General features: G+C 44.9%; 1 protein-coding gene across 1 annotated transcript in view; it reads right to left on the reverse strand.

Annotated features, from left to right (window-relative positions):
* cyfip2 (cytoplasmic FMR1 interacting protein 2) overlaps positions 1-22203 on the reverse strand; it is a 41712-nt gene extending 19509 nt beyond the window's left edge. The window contains exons 1-15 of the mRNA XM_056273271.1: positions 22082-22203; positions 10309-10458; positions 10111-10200; positions 7373-7450; positions 6537-6638; positions 5674-5855; positions 4863-4959; positions 4365-4493; positions 4158-4262; positions 3974-4062; positions 3556-3793; positions 3132-3284; positions 1986-2125; positions 1390-1537; positions 896-1049 (exon numbers count right to left, since the gene is read on the reverse strand). Coding sequence (XP_056129246.1) covers positions 896-1049; positions 1390-1537; positions 1986-2125; positions 3132-3284; positions 3556-3793; positions 3974-4062; positions 4158-4262; positions 4365-4493; positions 4863-4959; positions 5674-5855; positions 6537-6638; positions 7373-7450; positions 10111-10200; positions 10309-10425 — 1822 coding nt within the window. The 5' untranslated portion in view covers positions 10426-10458; positions 22082-22203. The remainder of the gene's footprint in view (positions 1-895; positions 1050-1389; positions 1538-1985; positions 2126-3131; positions 3285-3555; positions 3794-3973; positions 4063-4157; positions 4263-4364; positions 4494-4862; positions 4960-5673; positions 5856-6536; positions 6639-7372; positions 7451-10110; positions 10201-10308; positions 10459-22081) is intronic.
* Between the last annotated feature and the right edge of the window lie 4815 nt (positions 22204-27018).

A 27018-nucleotide genomic window follows, 5' to 3' on the forward strand; every position in this document is an offset into this window, starting at 1 on the left:
ACAATTAAAAAAGCCCACATAACAACTAACCAAGATAAAACAAAAATTACTGGCATCGGGATAACGTGGATCTGCAAATTATTTTCACACACCAGAAATGCCCACTATTTCTGGCACTTTTCACCCAATAATGTTTCTTTTGTCTGTGTCTCTGTAATTTGGCAGAACCGAGGCATACAGTTCAGCAAAATTCACCACGGTTAATCAGCATCTCCTCCACGGTGTCAGAATAAGGTAGACTAATATTTGTAAGGGGGAGAATTTTCACAGCAGACATTCCTCTCATATCCAACCGGTTGCTGCTATGCGCATTTCTTGCAAGGTGGGATTAAACTTTCAACTTTTATTTGAATTTCACCACCAGCTTACCTCGTGCCACCAAGTTATCCATCATGTTCTGGACAAGCGGTTAGCGGACTCTTATTTAAAGTGAATGGAGGTGGCGGAACTGAGCAGCTTCCCCACTTCAAGTGTGACTAACCAGGCTGTTATCGAATGCGTGGCTCAATGGAGATTGATATCGTAAAGCATTCAGAATTGATCCTTACTGTTAAAAGTCAATATTTCTGACAACCCTAGTACAGATGAATCCAAAACATGTGAAAATATTTTAGATTAATGGGTGATTTCAACAACAATCTCATAGTTATAACTCTGAAGGCCTTAAGATAGATCTATCCATTGATTTTTTTCTTCTTTTTTTGCCAGAGCGGCTCTCCAATAATAATGATATGACTCATGAATAATTTCACGAGTCATATCAAGTCAATTTTATTTGTATAGCTCAACATCACAAATTACAAATTTGCCTCAGGGGGCTTTACAGCAACACAACATCATTATCATCGTCGTTCCGCCTTGTGGGTAATGTAGTGTGGAATAGATTTGTCCTCACCGCTGAAATTTAGCAGATGTGTGAAGAAGAAAGACTGTTTATGGAAGTCTTCTATTGCCAGGACTATGGGTCCATCAAGACTGCTGCGCAGAGTCTTCTTAGAGCCACTCTTATCTGCTATCAGAGACTCCAGCATAGTACGCACCATGTACAGCTAGACAGAGGACACAGGTGATGAAGTACCGTCATTTAAAGAGGTTATGCAATGCTTCTAATTGAATTACAAAAATGATGTCAATGAAATATGAAATACAAAAATTAAAAATACCAGTTGTATCAATTTTTGGAATATTCTACATACTATACATCTGCTGGCCTGACGATAAAGTGTACTTGAAGACAGGTGACTTGGGAATATCTATATGTGTATTTGACATGTTTTGGAAAATAACTGCATAGATAATGTAAGAATGTTTACAGTGAAAAAGTTGTGCTTGGAACCAACAGTGAAATCCTTTTCTTCCCCTTGCACCTTGTCTCTTCCCCTGACTTACCTGTGTGCTGGAGGGTCCTACCGCCCGGCGGGGAACCTTGATGTCGAAACCTCCTTTGGGATCTTTTTCGCCCCTCAGACAAGGGTCATTGGGAGGTTCCCTTGCCCCCTCCCAGTCACAGATAGTCTTACGAATGGCCTGAAGAACACTATGACAGAGGAGCAAGTCGTATCAGATGACTTGCAATATGTCAACAATTTGCCACAATCTACTAACATTTACATTTACAATGTGTTATATTATGTATATGTAATCTGTAGCCACTGTTTGTTAATAAAAACATTGTTCCAGAGGTAGTAATGACTTAAATTCTGCCCTTAATGGCCACAGATCTCTGTTAGGTTTAAGAGATCAGGGGACATGTCTGTGAATGTTCTCATTCATCCAGGTCATGGTTATCCAAAGGAGTTGAATCAAGTGCAACTGGACTTGGTATATATCCGTGAAGACGTTTCGCCTCTCATCCAAGAGGCTTCCTCAGTTCGTGCCTTTCTGACTAGACCAAGCTAGTCTGACTGGCTTGGTCTAGTCAGGGGACATGAAAACATAACCACATCCACTACGTTTATCGTCAGATCTCTGCTCTCCAGGTGTACCTGATGAGGACATTCTTCTTTTTACGCACGGCCTGACGCAGAGGCTCTCTCAGGGTCATCTGGGCAAAGTCCTGCAGTGCTGCATAGATGGTGTTCCTTATGGCCTGGTTAAACACTGACTCCATACGGCCCATCAGAACCTATATGACATACACCCCAACATTATCATGATCAATGTCACGTTCTCAATGGTCCACATCAATCGGGTAATGGGGTAATTGGCCGAGTACAATTGGAGAGGGAAAAAAAAAAAAGAAACATTGTCAAACTCAGGTCTGTTGTATCACAACCTGAGCTAAAAATGATTATTCATGCTTTGATATCATCCTGGCTAGACTACCACAATTCCCTTTTCACCTGCTTCAACAAATCGTCCCTGGACCATCTGGTCCAAAACACTGCTGCAAGGCTGTTGACCAGGTCCAGCAGGGCGACTCACATTACACCCATTTTACTGTCTTTACATTGACTTCCCATCAAGTTAAGGATTCATTTTAAGGTTCTTGTTTTCACATATAGAGCCCTGCATGGTCAGGCAACTGTGTACATCTGCGACCTGCTCCATCCCTATAGCACCGGTAGGTCGCGTAGGTCTTCTGACCAGGGCTTTCTGGTTGTCCCTCGCTCTTGTTTGGAAACAAAAAGTGATCGTGCCATTGAAGTTGTAGCGCCGACACTGGGGAATGCTCTTCCTAGAGACATACGACCTGCGGTCTCTGTTGACGCCTTTAAAAAGCAGCTGAAGACCCGTTTGTCTCGCCTCGTGCTGTCTAGTGTTTGTAAGTTTGTATCTTTTTAAGGTCTTTTATTGCTTATGTTTTATTGTTTGTTTTTTTTACTGCTTTTATGGTCTTATTTTTAGCAATATTACTCTTGTGACGCACTTTGTGACCTTGTTCTATGAAAGCTGCTATACTAAATAAACTTTTCTTACTTACATCCACTTCCAAGACTTCATACTTAACAACTCAGCATTAACCATAACAGTGAAACATAAGGCAAATGCATCATTTTTGCATCTAAATTCAATTATCTAAATAACTGTATGAGTAATCCTAATAAAATCCCTGTGTGCAATAGCGTTATCGAACGCCCTACAAGGACAAAGCAATGGACAGAAGTCTTACATGGTTGCCAGTGTTTTACCTGCAGTCCTTTGATCATAGCAATGACCTCGACCAGGGCAAATTTTTCCTCACTGGTGTAATTGTAGCGTGTGGCCCGCTCATACTCCTCTGCTGTGCCTGGACAGTCCTTGTTACAGAACTTATCTGTGGGGTGGACTAGCTTCCACGAGTACTGAAAAAAAGACAATGGGGAGAAAAAAAAGATGAATTTGACTAATGACCACGGCCCAGGATACATCAATGAACAATTTAAGAGTGGCAAAAATATTTGACATAAGTCTTTCATATATTCCTTAACAACCCCCCCCCAACACATACACACACACACACACACACACACACACACACACACACACACACACACACACACACACACACACACACACACACACACTTGTGAATGTGTATGCACGAATATGCGCCACTATTCATCCTTTACTTACCACTTCCATGACATGCGTGCTCCACTTGGACAGCAGCTGGAGGCCTCTAAGTGCCAGGTCAAACAGCTCTCTGTACTCCTCATCAGACTTCTGGCTGTCCAGGCCAGAGCCTGTCACCACTTCACTGTTGCTATAGCGTGCCAGCTCTGAGATGAAACGGATGTGGTCCTCTCTGATCTGCACCATCTGCTCACACAGGTTGTACTGCGGCGAGATGCTGCTCTGGGTGCATGTCCATCTAAGCAAAAAGAGGGCAAGGTGGGGTTGGGGAGAGCAGATGGCGAGCTGGTCAAGGGTTGGCACTGGGCTGTGGCTCAAGGAAGGCCTTTGTGGGTTTGGAGCTGAGTGTGAGCACTTCTGTGATTGGTCGAATAGGTGAGCAGTCCATGAGTCATACAAGGATTTGGGGTGTTCTTACTTGGACTTGTTTTCCTCGTAGTGAGCGCTGGTCTCAATGTAGCGTGACAGCTCTATCTGCATGTCTCCAAACAGTGGCACCACTTGGAGCTGAAATACAAAGGTGGTACGGGTTGCCTCTCACATGTGGCAAATAGGCATATGAACCACCAGGTGAAAAAGACAGAAGTCAGGGCCATCCTTACCTTGAAGAATTTGTCGATCTTGCTCAGGTTGATCCTCTTTTTGGCGTCTAGTTTGTAGATGTTACTGACATTCCCATCCATCAGGTACAGACCAAAGCCCATCACCTGACACACAGAAAAATATTATTGGGTTTACATCAGACACTTAGCTAATAATTGCAGGTTTTAAAACATCCATTACAGCAGTTTAAAGATCATAATGTGTACCTTCAGCAGCATGTGTTTCTCGCTGGGTGTCAAATACATCTTGTTTTCATAATAATCTACACTGATGTTGACTATGTCTGCCAACAACTCCTCGTAGCCTGAAATCACCTCCAACTGTTGGTGCAGGCACTACACAGAAAAAGCAGTGGTAGGCAGGATGCATATAGACAAAACGGCAGTGCTTTCTCAAACAGAAAACAAGAAAGGTTAACACGTCACTTGACAGACATAACCAATGCTGCTGGGTGAAAACACTTCAACTACTAAAAGTCAAATTCTCGAAATAAAACAAAAACAAGAGACAAACAACGGTGTCTTTCTGAAATTATGTGATGGGTTTTGAATTATTTTTTTGGCATCATTAAACTGTTACATTCAATTCATTAAACTATCACATCAGGGACTAGATTAAATTTCAAGTCATGTGAGGATACTGAAAAACAATAACAAATTAAAAAAAAAGCGGCAAGAGAGTGGAAGATGTGATGGCATGCCAACCTGAGTGATCCTGTTGTGGTTGGCTAAAAACATTGAAAGATTTTGGGACTCTTGGATGGACTGAGGGTCGGCCATCTTCCTTAGGAACTGGGCTGCCCTGGAGACACACGGAAAAAAGCAACACTTAAGTGTGCAAAGAAAAAGCAACAAGAACAAAAGACAAAATCCCCCCCCCTTTTCTCCCCAATTATATCTGGCCATATCTGAGCAGCTTCCCCACTTCAAGTGTGATTTCAACCTGGCTGTTATGGAATGCATGGCGCAATGGAGATTGATGTCGTAAAAAATTCAGAATTGATCTTTACAGTTAAAATCAATATTTCTGACAACCCTAGTACAGATGAATCCAAAACATTTGAAAATATTTTAGATTAATGGGTGATTCTTTCTGGCCAATTACCCCACTCTTCCAAGCCATCCTGGACGCTGCTCCACCCCCTCTGCCAATCCGGGGAGGGCTGCAGACTACCACATGCCTCCTTCGATACATGTGGAGTCGCCAGCCGCTTCTTTACCCCCCAGTTCTCTGTCCCCCCTGAACAGGCGCCCAAATCAACCAAAGGAGGTGCTAGTACAGCGACCAGGACACATGCCCACATCTGGCTTCCCACCCGCAGACACGGCCAATTGTGTTTGTAGGGACGCCTGACCAAGCCGAAGGTAACACGGGGATTTGAACAGGTGATCCCTGTGTTGGTAGGCAATGGAATAGACCGTTACGCTACCCGGACACCCAGAAAAATAAAAAAATTAAAATTAGACTATGCAAATTGCAATCCCTGTAACATTTCTTTAATTCATGGCACACTACCTTTTGTAGGCTGAGTGGTCATTTTTGACACTACACTTCATGTTCTTGAGTTCGTCCAGCACTGCAAACATGTTGATGAACTTGCCCAGGGTGAGCAGGTAAGCCTCCGACACAAAGTCCTTCCTTCTCTCAGCATGGCACAGGCGCTTCACTTCACTACAGAAACGTTCTATGGCCTTACGCTGGAACAGCAGAGAAATCTGGATGTTTGGAAGTTCTGAGCATTTCATCAACACACAACACATTTAAGAAATTACTTGCCACAACTTCATAATGTTTCCCATGTCTTATAAATGGAAAATGGACTGCATTTTATATAGTCCAGTCAAGTCAAGTCAATTTTATTTGTATAGCCCAAAATCACAAATTACAGATTTGCCTCAAGGGGGCTTTACAGCAACACAACTTCCTGTCCTTAGACCCTAAATGCTATATAGCATTTTCTTCCAAACCGCTTGACAATTAATGCCTCACATATTCACACACACACACACACACACACACACACACACACACACACACACACACACACACACACACACACACACACACACACACACACACCAATGGCGGTGTCAACCATGCAAGGTAACAACCAGCTTATCGGGAGCAGTTAGGGGTTTGGTGTCGTGCTCAAGGACACCTCAACATTTTTGCAAGTAACCCTGCAGTTACTGGACGCACTGTGGAAGTTTCGCTTGCTAAAAAGTCTGGTTTAAGTATTTTCAGAACTGGACACCTTGATGTCAAGGAAGCCGAACCTCCAGTACCCAAACAGGTCAATAGGACCATAAACCCACCCTGTTCTCCATCAAAGGTTGCGCTGGTTTCGTTGACTCTAGTCTTCACAACCTGTGCCTCACCTGAAAGTACATGAACTTCATGAGCTTGGTCACCTCAGGCTCCAGCACCTCAACCGTCTTCTCGTAGATCTCCACTCTGTTGGGCTGTTCGTTGCATTTCACCTATGGAACACAAGAGGGCGATGTAATCCAGCTTGACTCGTCTGCTCAAAGGCAATGACGTAATTCCCTGGCGAGAACCAGAGCACGGGGTCTTTGAGGTTGCATGGTACATGTGTCATAGCACTCTTCACGGATAACCTTGTCCATAACCTCAAGGGTTTCAAGAGCTGTTTTCTTAATCTGGGTGTATAGGGCCTCTGTTGGCAAACAGTAGAATTTTGTCTTTTTCTTTCACTTTTTGGTACAAGAAATGGGAACCCTCTTCATCACGATTCCTGCAAAAAATCTTAGTTACAAATATATTTTTGTGCAGCATTTAATACATGATGTGTGATTTTTTTTTCCAGTTGAAAACAGTGCTTCCAGCACAGCTTTAATTTCTTGGTCTATGGGTATATGATTTATGGACCGTAAAAGATATAGATCATCTTTCTCTGAGGCGGAAAGTTAAAAATTTGAACTGAAAGCAAAATATGCAAGTAACTAATGATTTGAAGTTGGCTGCCATGTGACACTTTTTACAACAGTCACAGCAACACATATTGTTCAAGACATTTGGAATAAAGAGAAAAAAATACTGAAAATAAGATGAGAAAGAAATAAAGAGTGGATATTAATTCTCTCATACCAGTCATAAGGTTATTGAGCTTTATAAGTTAGTGGATGAAGAGGTTTCTCAATTGACGTCATGAAAAGCGAGTCGGTGTGTGTGTGTGTGTGTGTGTGTGTGTTACCTGAGGGATGGCTCTGGAGCAGCTTCTCCAAGTGTAGAGCATCACAGCATACTCATGTCCCTCCTCAAGCATCTCATTCTGCACAAACAGACAACTGTTATAGCCCGGCTGTTGCATTATATAAACACACATATTTAATTTTTCCTGATTTTCACTGGAAACAAGTTTAAAGCAGATACAGCTGAGCCAGGAAGCTAAGTGTAGCCTCTCCCACCTGTTCTCATGTTTCGCTTTCAAAGGTTGCTCCTGAAGCTATCAGAATCACTACTACTACTGCTACTACTACTACTACTACTACTACTACTACTACTACTTTTGGCAGCTCCTGTTAGGGGTTGCCACAATGGATCATCCGTTTCCATCTCTTCCTGCCGTCTGCATCACCCTCTGTCACACCAGCCACCTGCACGCCCCCCTCACCACATCCATAAACCTCCTCTTTGGCCTTCCTCTTTTCCTCTTCCCTGGCAGCTCCATATTCAGCATCCTTCTCCCAATATACCCAGCATCTCTCCTCCGCACATGTCCAAGCCATCTCAACCTTGCACCTCTTGCTTTGTCTCCAAACCGTCCAACCTGAGGGGTCCCTCTAACATACTCGTTCCTAATCCTGTCCTTCTTTGTCACTCCCAGTGAAAATCTTAGCATCTTCAACTCTGCCACCTCCAGCTCCACCTCCTGTCTTTTCATCGGTGCCACTGTTTCCAAACCATATAACATAGCTGGTCTCACAACCATCTTGTAAACCTTCCCTTTAACTCTTTAACTATCAGAATCAGAATCATGTTTATTGACCATGTAGGTTTGCACATACATGGAATCTGACTTCGGTTTCGTGGCTCTCTCAGTGAACTATGCAACGTCAGTGAACACAGATAATGTAGCCCAAGAATGTGTTTTTAAGAGACTAGCTTAATCCATAATGCAAGCACTGCCTATAATTTTCCTGCCAATACGTTTCATTTTGTGGGGTATTTATCTTTCAGTCAAGTAGCTAGGACCTACTGGATGATTGCACAAATTAAGCCTCAGTAAAACAAACGGTTCTTGTCTTTCCTCTGCGGCTGTTTCCATCAACGCTTTCATGCGACTTTTGAAGTTCAGAACAGATAAACTGAATGGAAACATCACATTTAATAAAAAAAAAAATTACCAAACATCACAAAAAAAAACTTCTACACCTGCTTGAGGCGGAAAAGTTAGCATGTCGAAAGAGGAGATGCAATAAAGGTGATGAAAATGCATAAATAAAGGAAGATGTAATCGTGACACGTCCACGAAACACAATTGGGATGATAGTAAAGTGAGTAAATTGCCTTTGCTTCAGCCATTGTAATACCACCCCTTGAATTACACTACAATCTTCATCTTCTGCACATCGGGGAACCCGGCCAGGTTCAGCTAACATCATGTTATAATGATTACTCCTCAACTGGCAAGTACATATCTGAAAATCCTCCATTTCTCTCCCCGAGGAGCTGGCACTTGTTAGCTGCTGCGTTAGCTGTCTACCACCTTCATCTGCGCTCTGCTGATGGCATAGCCCTGTGGAGCCACAGGGCTCCACAGTGGTTTATTCGCACAATACTAAGTGACAGAAACATGCTGATATGCATGTTCTACTCTTCAAACTTCCCACAGCATCTGGATAAAAGCGTGACTTGTGCAGCATTGTTCTTTCGAAAGAGGAAGTTTTCAGAAGTCGGTGAGACGGGCTTTTCTATCCCTCGGGCTAAAAGAGAGAATGCCCTCAAATAGACTGGCTCCACCTCAGTGGGACTTCCTGATTTAAATAAGGTTAAATAAAGCACTGCTTCCTCTGTTTGCCAGTCAAATCACACTCCCCATTCATTCCCCATCATCAGAAAGAGGTTTAGTGGGCTTCTGCATGCCTGCTTCATCAGTATGTGTGGATCGAGTGTGTGTGTTTGTGTCCAGCCACAGCCGAGCCAAAACCTAAGAAAGGGAACCAAATGATAAGTAATCCACACACATACAAAGCACAAGGCTTCCTTTTAGTGTGTGAGGGCGCATCTAACAAATGACTTTGTGTTGGCTGAAGCAGAGATAGCACTGCACGCACCACCCGTGCCAAAAACTGTCATTCAAAGCTCGAGTCTGTGAGACATTCTGTTGAGTCCAGGCAGCACTTTTTTAAACTTTTTTTTTTTTTTGGGGGGGGGGGGTTCCCCCCCTTTTCTCCCCAATTGTTCTTGGCCAATTACCCCACTCTTCCAAGCCGTCCCGGTCACTGCGCCACCCTCTCTGCCGATCCGGGGAGAGCTGCAGACTACCACATGCCTGCTGCGATACATGTGGAGTCGCCACCTGACAGTGAGGTGCTTCGCCAGGGGGACGTAGCGCGTGGGAGGATCACGCTATTCCCCCCCAGTTCCCTCTCCCCCCTGAACAGACGCCCCGATCGACCAGAGGAGGCACTAGTGCAGCGACCAGGACACAACCACATCCGGCTTCCCACCTGTAGGGACGGCCAATTGTGTCTGCAGGGACACCCGACCAAACCAGAGGTAACACGGGGATTCGAACCAGCGAGTCCCATGTTGGTAGGCAACAGAATAGACCGCCACACCACCCTGGACGCCCAGTCAGCACTTTTTACACATTTTTTTAACATCCTTTTTACTTCTCTTGATTGTGTATACCCAGCAACACAATGAGCATCATGAATCAAGTCATAATAAATTGTTATGGAAATGGATCGCTGGCCTTTGTCTTACCATGCTGGAGTGGACTGTCGCCTGCTCTATATAACGTGCAATGCCAGTCACAAATGCATTTCTGTCCTCAAAGTTGGTGTCAAAGTTTGCCTGAAAAAAAAAAAGGAAGGGAAAATGGGTTGACAAGATAAAATTAAAAACGCCTTTTGGGACACTGTGTGTGTTTGTGTGCATGTGTGCGCGCTTGTGTGTGTTCACCTGATACATGATGGAGGAGGGAGGGGGTTCGATGCATGGCTGCTGGTCAGGGAGAGGCAGCTCCTCCAGCAGGTCCACATTGGAAAGCGCATCCTCCAGGGTCACGTGGGTTGTCATGGTAATGAGGGGTCACTCACACAACACCCGAGTCTGACATTAAATATAGAGGAAAAGTGAGGAAGGCTCAGTTTCATGGGGTCGGAATAGCCAATAAATATCTGTCTGTTTCACAACACCTATAAATTACGAGGTGAAATGCATAGGAAAGGCTCCGCATCACAAATGCGTCTGAATATACATTACACCATACCCACATAACACCAGAACTCCCTTCACTCTTGAAAGCCTGTTGTCGGACTGTGCGTAGACTTGTTGGTTTTTAGCTAGGAATGGGTACCGAAAGCCGGTATTAAATGGGCACCGGTGCTAAATTATTAAAGACCGTAGTATTGATGAGCTCCGATGTTAACGGTTCTGCTATCGGTATTGGAAAATTAAGAAAATACATTTCCTATTTATTTAGGCTACATAATTATCTTCTAACTTGCAACAAGATCAATACATCTATATCTGATACATTTTCGCTATTCTCAATCCAGGAGAGAGACCTCTATCTCGGAGGCTGTCACATGTGCAAGCCGAGGGGCGGGGCTAGCTCCCTGTCTCTCTCAGACGGGCGTGCATCCATCCACCCACCCACCCATCCACCCATGCATGCACACACACACACATACACACACACACACACACACACACACACACACACACACACACACACACACACACATGCACGCACACACAGCCAGCTCTTAGTGACAATGGCAGAGAGAGAACTAAATGGTCAAAAGTCTGGTTACACTTCACTAGAGCCAATGCTGACAATGCTCGTTGCAACAAGTACAAGTGTTTTGCATGTAAGGGTAGAAACACAAGCAATCTTTCGAAACATTATGTGAAAGTCCACCAAATACAGGTGGAGAAATGCAGTTTTCGACTGGCTAGCTCGTAGTTCATCTCTCGTTGCCCCATCCACCTCAGGTATGTTATGTATGCGAGCAGCCTGGAGCCCACACGGAGTTACCTATATTATACAAACACAGGTTAATGCTAAAAAGTCATGAGAAAATAAAGCAATGATAATTCTCTTCTTATTGTGTTATGTTTTTTCTCTTTAAAAAAAAAACCGATAAGAGTACCATTAAAGTACCGGATCGCACAGTATCGGTAAGAGTAGTAGTACTGTTAAAATCTTAACAATACCAACCCCTATTTTCAGATTCAGTTCCTCTTAAATAACAACAAAGTGGGCCTTGAAAATGTGCTTTGTTTCTGTCTGCGTTAATTCCTTGCACCTGTATCCTGCCCACTTCACTATATTTCTATATGTGACAAACTCTGGGGAGGGAAGTATGGTCACACACCACTGACTGTTCCCTTTTATGCCCAAAATCCTTTATAATAAGCAGATAACATGAGACTAGTCTGCATTTTGAAATGGCTAAAACCAAAACCAAAAGAAAAAAAAAGAAGAAGAGAAAAACCTCAAAAATTACACTCATCTGACATAAAAATGAATGCAGAAAACCGAGTGACACCTGAGAAATACAAAATGTGCGTTCTTGCAGATGCAAGAATGTGTTGGAAGAATGCGGGAGAGCTGAATCACATGCCTCCGAGATGTGAGTGTTTTATACCTCTGGTATGACGGACAGGGTTGACATGGCTGACAATCACCCCAACAGCCCCAGCCAAAGAGAGCATTAAGGATGACCGATGAGAGAGGGCCAGGAGCTGAGTCATAGTGGGAAAGGAGAAGAAGAGAATGGGGGGGCTTGTGTACTCGAGGACAAAGGCTGACTCCAGAGATGAAGGATACAAGTCTAATGAGGTAGTAAGAGGCCTAATGGCATTAATACAGCTTAATTAGTAATTAATTAATTAGTACAGCTGTAAAAGCCAAAGCTGTAAGGTCGTTGAGCTCTTGTGCAGTTGTAAAGTCTCTCTGATTTGTGCTAGCCGTCATCTGTATCAACAGGCTCAGAAAGGCAGACATAATCAGCCCAGCCCAACTCTAACACAACACTTTGGCTTACTCTTTACTAAAAATCTACTCACACACCAGGCGGAGTTCACACATCTGCCCATCAAACCAATACCCAGTTGACAACTAACCACTTCGTGCTGTGGCTAAAAGTGAACAGACAAAATTATTCTGCCAGTTTCAGGATTCAACAGCGCACATTTCTGAGGTCAAGTTGTGTGCTGCAGTATTAGGGGCATACAAGAGGAGTCACATTGTCTAACTTGAGGACAGTATCTTTACTGGTTTGGGTTGACAGTAGTCTAAATATTAAATCTGTGGATCATGTCTTTCCTTCCTGCATTTTATCTGTGACAACCAGGTATTTAAAATACATCTAAACATTGGGATTAGATGTAATTTCATCTAACTGAATTTTTAATCTCACTATAGCTGAAAAACTACATCCTATAAACTAAGGGTAATTCGGTCAAAATGCTTCCTATTACAGCAGGACTCCCTTGTGGCCAGTACCAACACAAAATACACTAATTCATGAAAAAACACATGCAGAAAAAAATCCACATTATCGGGGGAAAAAAAATGTTTTGTTTTGATTTTTTTTCCCCCTCTTTTTTCTCCCCAGTTGTATCCGGCTAATTACCCCACTCTTCCGAGCCTTCCTGGTCGCTGCTCCACCCCTCTGCTGATCCGGGGAGGGCTGCAGACTAACACATGCCTCCTCCGATACATGTGGAGTCGCCAGCCGCTAGTTTCCACCTGACAGTAAGGAGTTTCACCAGGGGGACTTAGTATGTGGGAGCATCATGTTATTCCCCCCCCCCCCCCCCAACAGGCTCCCCAATCGACCAGAGGAGGCACTAGTGCAGTGACTAGGACACAAACCCACATCCGGCTTCCCACCCGCAGACACGGCCAACTGTGTCTGTAGCCACCCGACCAAGCCGGAGGTTAACATGGGGATTCGACCCAGTGATCCCTGTGTTGGTAGGCAACAGAGTAGACCACTACGCTACCCAGACGCCCCTGATCATACTCATTTTTGCTGGCATATTTTCCTTGAACGATAATTTATTAATGCAGTGTTTTGGTTAAGTATTTAGGAAAAAAATCATACGAACACACACTGATGTTTACAGGCTCATCTTTTTTTTTTTTTACAAGAAAACGGAAACAGGAAAGTTAAACTGTAAGAAGCTTTTCATTTTCCTTACCCTTAGCATGCAAACAGCCTGTAAGACAAACACAGACTACTAGGGATGGATTAGAAAATAAATGTGTCATACTGAGGATTTTGGCGAGCAACAATCGTGTGACGGGGCTGAAAAGGTTTGGCATGCTAGGGTAGTAATTGCAATTTAGTAGTTAATTGGGCCATCTGTAAGCTTATAGAAAAGGAGATATGTTTAGCTGTTATGTACATGCATTGTCAGAAGGGGTTTTACCAAGAAGACAAATGGGTTTAGTATAACCGAAAACCCATCTGTGCTTGGGAATACAGACACCTCCGAAGTCTGGGCTGACTGAATAAACTTTCCCACACTGGACCAGACACTTCAACTGTGTGTGTGTGTGTGTGTGTGTGTGTGTGTGTGTGTGTGTGTGTGTGTGTGTGTGTGTGTGCGTGCGTGCGTGCGTGCGTGCGTGCGTGTGTGTGCGTGTGTGTGCGTGTGTGTGTGTCTACAAATAACAAAAAGGCTCCGGCATTCCCGTCTGCAATCTTAGTAACCTTACTACAAGCCTTTGTAACTATGGATTGACTAACCACACTGGTGGAGACAATGGCTCTCCTTTTTGAACTTACTACATGGGTAAGTTGTTGGGTAAAGTAAATCATATGGGGAAAATCAGCTTCTGCCTAATGACCAGTCAAACGCTTGAAGAGCAACAAAACCTAATACTACTTTCATGAGTTTGCTACAACTTAAAGCAACATTGCCAACTTTGGTCAAGTATTTGGAGTGAGATCTTAATTTTTTCATGCAAGTGGCCTGCACACATGCACGTTCGTTAAACTGCTTAATCGGGCGTCCGGGTAGCGAAGCGGTTTATTCAGTTGCCTACCAACACAGGGATCGCCGGCTCGGATCGCCGGCTCGAATCCCCGTGTTACCTTGGGCTTGGTCGGGCATCCCTACAGACACAGTTGGCCGTGTCTGCGGGTGGGGAGGTGAATGTGGGTATGTGTCCTGGTCGCTGCACTAGCGCCTACTCTGGTTGGTCGGAGCGCCTGTTCAGGGGAGAGGGGGAACTGGGGGGAATAGCGTGATCCTCTCACATGCTACGTCCCCCTGGTGAAATGCCTCACTGTCAGGTGACAAGAAGCGGCTGGCGACACCACATGTATCGGAGGAGGCATGTGGTAGTCTGCAGCCCTCCGCAGATCGGCAGAGGGGGTGGAGCACTGACCAGGACGACTCGGAAGAGTGGAGTAATTGGATGGGTAAAATTGGGGAGGAAAAAAAAAAGGGGGGGGGATAAAAAAAACTGCTTAATAAGCGATACCATCCATTCATCCATCCATTATCCAAACCGCTTATCCTGCTTTAAGGGTTGTAGAGATGCTGGAGCCTATCCCAGCAGTCATTGGTTGGCAGGTGGGGAGACACCCTGGACAGGCCACCAGGCCATCACAGGGCCCCAGGCCATCACAGGGCCTTAAGTTAAGCCATACCCTAACATCAGTTTAAAGTACAGTATCTCACAGTTATTAGTATGTACACCAATACTATGCTGCATCAATGATTGGCAGAGACTAAAATTTTTAAGGTTTGGGTCTTACGGAAGGTCTTACGTTCCCCCTTGGGGGGGAGGGGGAACTGGGGGGAATAGCGTGATCGTCCCACGTGCTAAGCCCCCCTGGCGAAACTCCTCACTGTCAGGTAAAAAGAAGCCGCTGGCGACTCCACATGTATCGGAGGAGACATGTGGTAGTCTGCAGCCCTCCCCAGATCGGCAGAGGGGGTGACGCAGTGACCGGGACGGCTCAGAAGAGTGGGGTAATTGGCTGGATACAACTGGGAAGAAAAAAGGGAGGGAAATCCCCCCCCCAAAAAAAGAAAGAATAAGAAAGAAATGGAGATCCATCAGCTCACCCTCCTAACAATTGCGCTGTAGAACTCCGTCTAACCAGACAAACTCAGCGATGGAGGAGGCTGGTGTACATTGCGATGTTCTGTGCTGCAGTCACGGCGGGCTCGACTTCCCGTCACTTCGGATTTGAAGTCATCATTTTGTGTGTCAAGATATGAGTGACGCAAAAGACAGTCTGAAATCCCACTTGGGCGGTCTGAGCATCTGGACTGAGATGCATTTGTAGAAATCCGATTGGAATCGCACCTCAAACCGCCTCCAAATGTGGTTTAGATCTGACTTGCAAAAATAACATTTCATGTAGTTCTTTGCTGTCCAGACCTTCTCAAATCAATCTGGATACAATCTGGAATAGCCCAAAAAAAAAAAAAACAGATTTGGGCTGGCAGTCTGAACAAGGTCATGGAGTCCCACTGCCTAAAGGTTAATGCCCAGATCAAACACAATTGAATCAGTTCATCTGGTACGTTTATCGACAGATCCGTTTCATCACTCATCAGTCAATAAACGTTGTATCCAGATCAATGGCGGTTGGCCAGTACAGGGCGGTGGGGCGCCGCCCCCTTCAAATATCAAGAGATGAAAATCTACTTAAACATGTTAAATATAATTTGGTTGTATACTGCAAATGATTTATGGAATAAAAGTGGTTTTCAGTCTGTGAGCATGTCAGCAGTCATTAAATATTGGTTCCAAATGGTATTTGGTTGATTTCTGTCTGGATACATATATTTCCTGGGTGAGGGGCGCCGGCCAAACGATACCATATGTAAGCCCCCAAAACTTTTGGCGAGCAGGTGACCTGAGGCTGCTGTCTGATTGGTTTCTCCAGATGTGTGCTCCAGATATTCCCACTTTTATTGGCAGCAAACTGGTATTGTTTTCTGATCTAATGTGATTGGACAATTCTTGTGGCTGTCAATCATGTTCACACCCACCACGACGCCTCGTCTCGACTGTCAATCATCCACCATCTACAAACCCTGATAAAATCTATAGGCTATATCGTAGTTCTTAATAACTCTGGGACTGTGTGGACATTAAAGCAGCAGTCAGGTGTGCTGCGCCAAGGTAAATTGCGCCCCCCCCCAAAAAAAATTAGTACCAGCTGCTGCTGATCCAGATGAACTGATTCAACTTTCCTTGATTTTCTTACCTGGATTATTGAGTAATGCACAAAGACATTCATGCCCAGAAACAACCCGTACACAGCAAAATAAGAAAAATAAGAAAATACAGGCAGAGGACAGGGTCTCTGCAGATACAGACACTGCCACACACGTCTAGTGGGTCATAAGTGATGATTGACAGTGATTATTTATGTATGAGTCTATACATTGATTTTTTAGGAAAATCCTACTCATTCTGCCTTTATATTTTATTCCACATTTGTCTAATTTATTTGTACAGAGCACCTTACGGGACATAGGTAAGTTAAAAACAAGTGATAGGAGATTCATGCAATTTTTTTTTCCTTGTTAAAATGTTTTACAGGGCAAACACAATTTAGAGGGGCAAATGCTCAGTCACTGGACGTGACATATGCTGTGATTAGAAAAGTCAATTTTAAATGGTCACAAGCACAAATATTTGTTTTCTGTTTTAAAAGGCTCTTTGTAGCTTTTAAATTATGGCACTTTGTTAGTTGGGTTTGTAGCTGTTTAAATTGTTTACAAATCTTCCAATATTTAAATATATCCATCCATTCATTATCCGAACCGCTTATGCTGCTCTCAGGGTCGCGGGGATGCTGGAGCCTATCCCAGCAGTCATTGGTTGGCAGGGGGGGAGACACCCTGGACAGGCCGCCAGGCCATCACAGGGCATTTAAATATATTGAAATAAAAATTATATTAAAATATACTCAAAATGTTCCAACTGTTAATGTTTGCCACGCATATAATTTTTTACACATCTCAACACATTGCATTGGTCTCCTGAAGACCTGAACTAACATTCCAAATATGTACGGAGGTGACACATCGAGTTGACTGTGGCAGTAAAGCCAGACCGACCAATGTCGCTTTCACGCAAAATTACCACCTAAACCTTATCCTGAGACAGGAAAACCCCTGGAATACAGCAGAGAAAGAGAAAGACTGCTAGCTTCTACAACTTTGTTGAACAGATGAGGAAATGCGGTCAGCAAGGAGAAGAGGAGTGGGACTGAGCATGATGGAAGTAGCATGAGCGTGGACGACACACTTTGGAGAGAATTGTGAATTCTTTTTTTTGCAGTTTCCTTTTCTTTAACATTGTCTGCTGCTCTGGCTATATTTACTTTCTAAATGGCAGGATGGAGAGCGTGGGGAAAGAGAAAATAAAAAGGAGGGGGGGGACAGAAACAGAGAGAGAGAGAGAGGAAAGTGTGTCAAGTCTGGGTTATACCACCCGATGGAACCCAACCCCCAGGCTATCCTCATATTATGTTGTCATCTTCACACTCAGGCCAACTCTGATTGGTGGAGACGAAAGGCAGTATGGGAACTATACCATGGTCTTTGGGGAAGCTCACTTTTTTACGGGTGTGGGGGGGGGGGGGCTGACTGTGACTCTCGTTGCAAAGAAACATTCATAGCTGCAAGTATGTAGGCCTACTTGCTTTATGTCAGCACCACATCAGACCTCCATACAGGTATCAAAACCAAACATCACTGTATGACACAATACGGCCAACTAAAGCAGGGCACAGTATACTCTGCACACTGATGTGCTATATTCTACAGTTTGTCGGCACAAATAACACATAGATACGTCAAAAAGCAAAACTCATGTATGAGCATTAAATCGAAAACAGCACGCCAGGCCGCCTACAACGGATCGAGTCCTCATCAACAACGGTTGAAGTTACACATCACATACAGCGAGCCCAATAATTTCTCGGTACAATTAAAACATCAAATGCAAGCGTCACATATCAACAAACCAGCCTATAACAACACACACACATGCACGAGCACTGTAAATACCAACAAAAATAGACCAGGCTGCCTAAGAGGGATCTATGTAGTCCTCATCCACACCCATCACATACAATGAAGTGCTAACAGTGAATAATAGTTAATACCTTTTTCACAGCAGCCATTTTCAAATGAAATAGTAGGTAAATTATTTATATTAAATTATTAATGACATTAATGAAGGTTCTGTTCTATTTTGGTACAGAACATTAATTAATGTGAGTTGTAACACCTGTATTTACCTACTATTTCAAGTCAAAATGGCTGCTGTGAAAAAGGTCTAATGGGAATAGCCCTTACCTTAAAACTGAATCAACCCCAGAGGCCACTGGCTCTGGTTGCTCTTCAGAGTTGATTGGCTTAGGTTTTTTTTTTGGGTAAATCCAAAATTTTCAAGTAAGCTTTCTTGTTTTCTTTTTGACATATCTGTACAAAGCAGAGAAATTAATACTAGCGAGTAGGCGCGCAGACTGAATGGGACTTGTTTTTCTCTGATCTTTGAGTTAAAGTGAGTTAAATTTGAGCTATTCACCATCGGCTCTGTGTCGATGCAGTTGCCCACTGGGGACTGGGGTTCGCGCCCCGGTCTCGTCAGATCCGACTATGGCCGGACTCGACGAAGCAGCGATCATTGGCAACGCTGTCTTCGGGAGGGGGGCGGAGTCGGCTTGTGTTCGTCACGTGAATGCGTCTCTGTGTGTGTCGGAAAAACAGTGGTTCGGCTTGGAGTCGCCTTGTCACGAAAGTGGCGAGGCGGTCTCCTTCGAGACTGCCGGCCGGAGAGATGCAGTTGGCGAACGCATACAGTGCGAGGGTGGGTGTTTGAATTAAAATAGGGATCGATTGGCCACTAAATTGGGAGAAAAAGGGAAAAATCAGAAATAAATTTATAAAAAAAAAAAAAATTTGAGCTATTCACAAAAAACCGACTACTGTAGTTTGTCATTTTAATCAACTTTCAGAAGGCAAAATAATAACGGGGTGATAAAAAAAAACTTCATGCAACAACAAGGTTACAGCCAGATTGTAACCACACCAACAACAGAAAATAGGACATATTGATCACGTTTACATAAAAGACATTGATCCTAAAATTGTTAATGTGCAAATAACGTCCACATACTATACAGCTACCATGAATGTATTTCTATGGAAGTATTACTTGATAGCTTGGGCCGGCAACAGTCATCACGAAAGCAGGTTTTACATATTTTGCAATTTCGTGTCCTACCACTGTCTTGAGTGAGCGTCCGCGACAAAATCAGTGATTGCTTCATTTTCTATTGGGACGTCCTAACTGGCCGCGTCCTTTTGAGCTGAACGTTGGACGAGGAACGTTCCCAGCCTGATCTCGAGCGCACAGCTGATTGGTCCATGGCTTGCTTACGTGGAGGTTTCAGCGTGGACGGAGAGCGCCCGACGCGACGCGATAGTCGGACGCTCGCTTGCTGTTACGACACGACATAACTGGACGCAAGTGTTCCACTGTCGCGTCGCGTCGGACGCAGGAAACTGCGGTGCGAGCAAGCGTCAGCGACAACAATTAACAAAACTAACTAACTAACTAGCTAACTAACTAACTAGCTGTGACGCGATAGTCGGACGCTCGCTTGTTGTTAGCTCGTCTCCTACCAGTGTCCTAACCGAATGCGATGCGAGCGAGCGTTAGCGACAAATTCAGTGGCTGCTTCATTTTCTATTGGGATGTCCCAACGGGCCGCGTCTTTTTGCGCTGAACTTTTGTCTGACGCTGTGTTTCTATTTACTTCCTGTTGTTCACACTGAAATACGATGTGTCATGGACAAGGACCGTCTCCGGTCTGATCCGAAGCGCACAGCTAAGGTGTACCACGTGGTTTTGCGTTTTCAGCGTAGACAGACAGCGACCGCTGCGACGCGATAGTCGGGACACTCGCGTCCGGTTAGCACACGATTGCGCCGCCACGCTTCAGTGGTGATGGCAGGAACAGCAACGCATGCCGGCGTCTGTTAAATTCAGTTAGTGGTGAATCCCCCTCATGCACGAATCATACATCAATAATAGCATAATTTTACGCTTGATCCATGATGATGAAGATACAGATAAAGAGAAATGCATGGTAAAAACAGCATATCGTCAATATTTTAGAGCCCCCCCCACAAATCATGTTTTCAGGGGAGCCAAGCACCACTTGGCTCCCCTGTGGTTCGCACCCTGACAAAAGGGAACAGAGAATAAAAAATCTATTTGAACAAATGTAATACTTTTTTCCCCTCACACACACACCCCCAAAACAAAACACCCACATAGGATCCTATATAATACACCTGTACACACGCACGCACGCGCACGCGCGGTCATAAAAAACATGCTTCACAAAGACACAGATCACATGTCAGTTCCAGCAGGATCCATGTAGTCTCGAATTTGTCATGGTAGGAGGACGGTGGCTCGGGCATTTGCTCTTGAGTGATGATTGCCATTTATTTAGACCATGGGCAACACGACAGTTCAATAGTTCAGCAGCTGTTGTCTCATGATCCCCACGATGCCATGCTTCCCTTGGTCATCATCAATGAACAGCACGTAAATATTCGAGGGGGGGGGAATGCACGAGCCTGAATCACATGACCGAGCTGTAACGGGTCAGTTGAGCAGATAGCTACCATAGAGAAAGGTGGACGGACGGGTCCCTCTCTTTGGCTTTCAAATAACTGAGCGATATAACGATCCCGTTTACACTGGCTCATGTTCTCTGGTGTCGGCTCATGTTCTCTGGCGTCAGCTCAGTGTGGCGAGGTGAGACGAGAAGCGAAGGATCTGATCCCCCACCATTACATCACTCCTCGCTGAGATGCATTGTTTTTACAACTCATCTAGTCACAAGCAGCGAAATATTTCGACGCCAGACAACGTGAATAGACGCGCGACCATCCGGCCGCGGAAATGAAAAAACGTTACCGAGATTCAAACAGGAAAGGAAGCAGGTGAACCTGTCATCTTTATCTGGCAACAGGCCTAAATGTACTCAATGCACTGCCCCGTTTATTCGGCTGCTGCACGGCTCGCTGGTGGATGTCGGTGCGGTGCCTTCAGTGTTTCCTGATAGCCAATAAATCGAACACCGATTTGGTGGCGGGGCGGCGGCGGGGGCTGAAAATATGAATGTACATTAAAACAAGAGACGCCGGGCAGATAGTAAGGATGCATTTTCACCTAAACACTTCCCATTTCGGCTTCGTCTCGTCGAATCCGACGTCATCCAACGTTTGGCGGAATGCAGAGACTGGGACTTTCCTCGTTTTAAAATGAACGTTTAAACAGTTTGCGCTTGCAACACGCCGACACTCTTCTCACCCCACCCTTCTTCTCGTGGAGTAAAAGCTACGATGCCGACTGCTATCAAGATGAAGGCTAACGGGATCCCCCCCCCCCTCAATTCATGTGTTTGCATAGGTGCGCATTTCCAGAAAAGAGAAAGGGGGCATCGAATCTGGTGCGGCGAGGGCTACTTATAGTGAGAAGTGAGAGATGCGTCTTGTTTGATCGTGCTCGGATTGTTAAGTGGCGAGGAGAGAGAGGATCTGCTCCGCTGCCGTGCACCGAGAAGGTCCCCAGCCATCATCACTACACACACACATCCCCGTTCACAGGCGCGCCTCGTCTCATCTCAGTAACCTCCCAGCGTTTTGCACCTACCTGTTAATTGCATGTCCGTCCGGCAAAATATGGGCGGACAAACGTCGCACTCCGCGAAAGGGAATCCAACGTTTCACTGAGGGGTTTTTCTCGCTTTTCTTTCCCCCCCAGATTGATGCTCTCGTCTCGCCCAGTGCCTATCCGCTAATCCACCCCACACAAAGAGCAGAAAATGGCTGCAAGTGCATTTTCTTAAAGAGACAGTCGCAGCGGGCGGAATGTGGTGCTGATGGGGCCAATTTCGTTGATTTCAAGAACTGTCTCGTTCGACGTGTTCATTTTGACTAAAAACGGCTAAAAATAAAAAAATAATCAGTGGATTGTCTTTCAAAGGGCCAGCGGCTGCAGAGTTTCTGCGAATCTTGCACCGAGGGAAACCGCTTTTCATACTTGCAGCACCGCACTTCTCATGGGGAAGGGGGGGGGTGACAATCGGTTGTACTTTGGCCAACGGTTCAACATCGAGTGCATTGCCCTCTTATTGGGCAAAATTTGCAAATATGTTACTATAGCATAGGGAATTTAATCCCAACAAGAGACGTCAAAGATGCAAAACAGATGTTTGTACAAAATTGTGTGCTCTTATATGTTGATATTTTTTTACAGCCTTTCAGCCCAGTCGTTGCCTGTTAGAAGACACACACCTAAAACAACCCTAAACAGAGGCTGTCTGACTTTGTTGTGAACAGAAAACACAGGACCGCGTTCTTGTAAGAATACAATGTCGACTGAAGTGGCTTTCATTCATAAAGTGGCTTTCATTAAATTTGCAATTAAGAGTAGGCCTTGTAATGACTGCACATTTTCAACTGATTAGCCAGACACATAACATTCTAATTGGGCGCTTAACATTTGAATTGTAAAATAAACTGATTTTTGCATGGTTCAGAAGAGCTCAAATTGGCTTGGCTGCATCCAAAATCACATACTAGCAGCACACTATTTAGTATTCCAAAATAGTATGTGATGGGGGTTACACGAGTTCATAATTTTACAACTCGACTACTCCTTTGCTGACCCCCCCCCCGAGACTCGAGGGGGGGGTCGTGCGGGCCTTGCATCAATTAAACGACTACGCCACTAAGGCGATGTTGGTCTCAGTACATAGAGCAAAGCGTAAAATTCATGGTATGGTGTGGGGAAGATGGCGGCGAGAATTCACATTTGCGGCGGCCTCACCCAGTACCGTTGACGCAGAGTCTTTGTCCACGTCTGCGTCTAAATTTTTGTCTTCGTTTGTTGGCTGGGAGAGCAGGCACTGGATCGGGTGCGAGAGCTTGGTCTGCTGCCCTGTGGGCCCGGGGACCGCGGCCCTGCCCAGAGCTGCACCCGAGGAGGTAACACCGAGGGCGGTCTGACAGGATGCGGAAGCGGGGCAGGCTGTGCTAACTGCTAGCCCATGCAGATCGGCAGTTCCGATAACACCGAGGGCAGTCATGCGGCAGCCTCACCTGGCGTTGACTGGTGTTTTTGATGTCGTCGTGTGGAGTGCGGGGAGCATGGCCGGATTAACCCACCAGGGGGTCCCGGGGCACGCACGTCCATTGGACCCGCCCCCCTGCCCCGCCCCGTCAGATAGGCTACACAAACAATACTAAACATTGTTAAATGTAAAACTAATGCAAATACCTAACATGTTAGTCGACGCTATGCCAATCTGCATGGGATTCGGATGGCGACTAAAAAGTACAACACTATTGTAACGTGCATGGATAAGAAGACACGCTGGCCGCTGGCTGGCGGGTCTGACCCTTTAGTCGAGCGGTTAGCGATGCCTCCTGCGGTGCGGGCGATACGGGTTCGCTTCCCGGCCGCGGCAGTTCCTGTGATTGCGTTGTCCCCCGAATTCGTTGCACTATTTAGAATCACAAAACGAACAGAGGTGAGAATAGCTTGGGGCCCTGCATCAGCAGAGATTTTGTAGCTTGGGGCCCTGCATCAGTTGAGACTGTAGCTTGAGGCTCCACATCAATAGAGATTTTGTAGCTTGGGGCCCTGCATCAGTTGAGACTGTAGCTTGAGGCTCCACATCAATAGAGACTTTGTAGCTTGGGGCCCTGCATCAGTAGAAACTGTAGCCCCCCCCCCCCCCCCCCATCAATAGAGACTTTGTAGCTTGGGGCCCTGCATCAGTAGAGACTGTATCTGGGGGCCCCCGCATCGATAGAGACTAGCTTGGGCCCTGCATTGCGACGCAGGGTTGGAACAAACGTCCCTTGTAGGGTATGATTGGGGATCCCTACTATAAGCGAACACAATACCCCTGACCTTTTGGGGCCCCTTGTGGTCTGGGACACTCACCTGGCATGCCCAGTCCATAATCCAGCCTCGGTAGGGAGGTGTGTCAAGGTTGTCTGGCTGGGAGAGCTGGCGCTGGATGGGCTGGGAGGGCTTGGTTTGTTTCGTCTGGTTGCCACAGGGACCAGGCCCCTGCCTGGAGCTGCGCCCGAGGAGGAAACATGTAGGGCGGTCTGACAGGACGCGTAATCGAGGCAGGCTAGGCTAACTGCTAGCCCATGCAGACCGGCGGTTCCGACAGTCATCCTGGCTGGCGTTTGTTCCCTTGGACAGTGATTTATTTTATTTATTTTTTTGGTTTGGCTGTGTTAGTTTGAATATGTGTGCTCGTTTAGTTCTTGAATGTGTTTTGTCTGTATGTCACACTGCTGTGGGCTGGGGGAAACGGCATTTCGTCATGTGTGCAAGTACATGCGATGACAAAAAGTGTTCCTGATTCCTGATTAAAATAATATTTGGTCTTATGGTTAAGATACCAAAGATGTTTTAACGTTATTGTTACCAACATTCTACAGTAGCCCAAGATCTAAAGTTCAGTCAACAAAGTGGGTTTTTTTTCACTAAGTGCTTTAGATACACCGCTGTTATTTATACATAATTTTCGTAAATTCGGTGAGACCTGGTCACCGTTAGTAACCGACTTAAAAAGGAAATCAGTCATGTTTGCTTGCATCTATTTTTAACATTGTTTAACCACTTTAGTGTAGTAACATGCGACAGACTCAATGTTAGAGCCATCCTACTCACTCAATTGTTGCACATTTACAGTTTGGAAAGAAATTTTGCAGTTAAATACAATAATAAAGCAAACACACCTTCGGTGCTGCGAACTGCGGAAACTGAGTACGCATGCGATCTAGTATCACGTGATTAACGAGTACTCGATGTTTATGTAGAAACTCGATGTAACTGCACGAGAACTCAAATGCTCGAGTACTCTGTGCAACCCCTAGTATGTGAGTGTTTTCAGTATGTCCGAAAACGCTGTAGCTATGCATCAAATAGTATGCGAAAAATACCAGGATTACATAGTACTACATGCTGAGAAATGTCGGGAGTTTTCAAACACTGGACACCAGGCTGGTATTAATGATCCCACAATCCTTTGCGATAATTAAACGCAGCGACCAACAATGGCGAAGTGCGTTACACAACCGAACCAGCAGAATGGCTGAATGGTTTCAATTACTTTTCACTATGCTAAGCATACGGTGGCGAAAGCCTTGTTGTATTTTTACATTTAAAAAAAATTGTGATTCAGCACACCAGTGGAGGTTTGTTTGCAGCGCGTCAATAATGATGACGTCATATGTCCCAACAGCCCTTTTCTTCTTTTTTAACTCACATACTAATAGTACACTGGATGATTGTACACATACGTATTATGTAGCAAGTATGTGATTTCAGACGCAACCCTTGTCTGTCTGACTCATGTTTTAGCTAGCGTCCAATCCAAAGAAGCAGACAGACACATCAGAAACTAATAAGAGCTTTTACCAAAAGATTGATTCGCTTTAGCTTGTTAAAAATTATAGAACACATCTTGCTTTCTACTGTCTGGCCTTTCCGTGAAATCCTACTTGAAGGAAATTAGTGATGTGCGAGTCATGAACGAATCGTCCGAAACGAACGACCCCCCCCCCCCGCACTGAGTCGGGAGTGTCAACTCCTCGTCTCCATTAAATCGTTCACTCGCCCCGCCCGCTAGCTAGTGCTGTCTCGATTGTGCAACTCATATCAACTATTTGTGGAAATGTCGAGTAAATTACTGTACTAACCTAGCCCTGTGAGAAGAGCAACCACTTAGGTGCTTGTTTAAACTCAATACTAGCTCTCCCAGCCCGGAGCTGAAGGTCTCGGGCTACACGAATCACTCACTCACCCACTACTTCCACGCCAGTCAGTAACCGTCCATGAATTTTAATTTGTCCTTTTAGTGGTTTACCACTATTGTTCAGTCATGAAATTCAACAGTGTAATTCCTGATTAGCAGACTGTCTTGTTATTGGTGCAGTTTTGAGGCGTTATTATGAAACCCACTGCTTTTCTGGGCACTTTGTATCTGATTGGCCAGTACTCGTACCCGTTTCCCTGAACTCTGCCTCTGATTGGCTAGTATTCGTCGCCTCCGTTGGTTAAGGTTAGGGTGGGGTTAGGGATAGGGTTAGCCAATCACAGATAGAGTAGGGGCGGGTCTTCCTAGTCTTGTCCAGAAAAGCAGTGGGATCCATAAAAATGCAGTTTTGAGATGTGACTGACTGCCGTTCACACTTTTTTTTTTGAAACGGAAAACAATCATTTTAAATCAATACAATTATTTCAGCTATTGTTCATTACCAAAATTTGTATAAGAGTTATTTTCTTTACCTCAGTGTTGGTTTAATTTGTTTAACGCTGCAGTGTGTTGGTCAGCTGGTCTCGTTTGTAACTGTTGTCAATGCTCCGCTCGTCTTTGAGTGACGGCGTGGAAAGTATTCACAATATACTTAATGTTTATCTCACAAAGGTAATTAAATACTTGTAACCACGCTAGACTGTCCGTGTGCTGCACTCCTCACAAGGCAGCATTTTCCCCGCACACACTCATTGGAAAAGGAGCAGCTGTAAAACCGTGGATTTTTTTTTTTGAGCGTCACAAG

This window comes from Lampris incognitus, chromosome 1 (genome assembly GCF_029633865.1).
Source record: "Lampris incognitus isolate fLamInc1 chromosome 1, fLamInc1.hap2, whole genome shotgun sequence".
Lineage (NCBI taxonomy): Eukaryota > Metazoa > Chordata > Actinopteri > Lampriformes > Lampridae > Lampris > Lampris incognitus.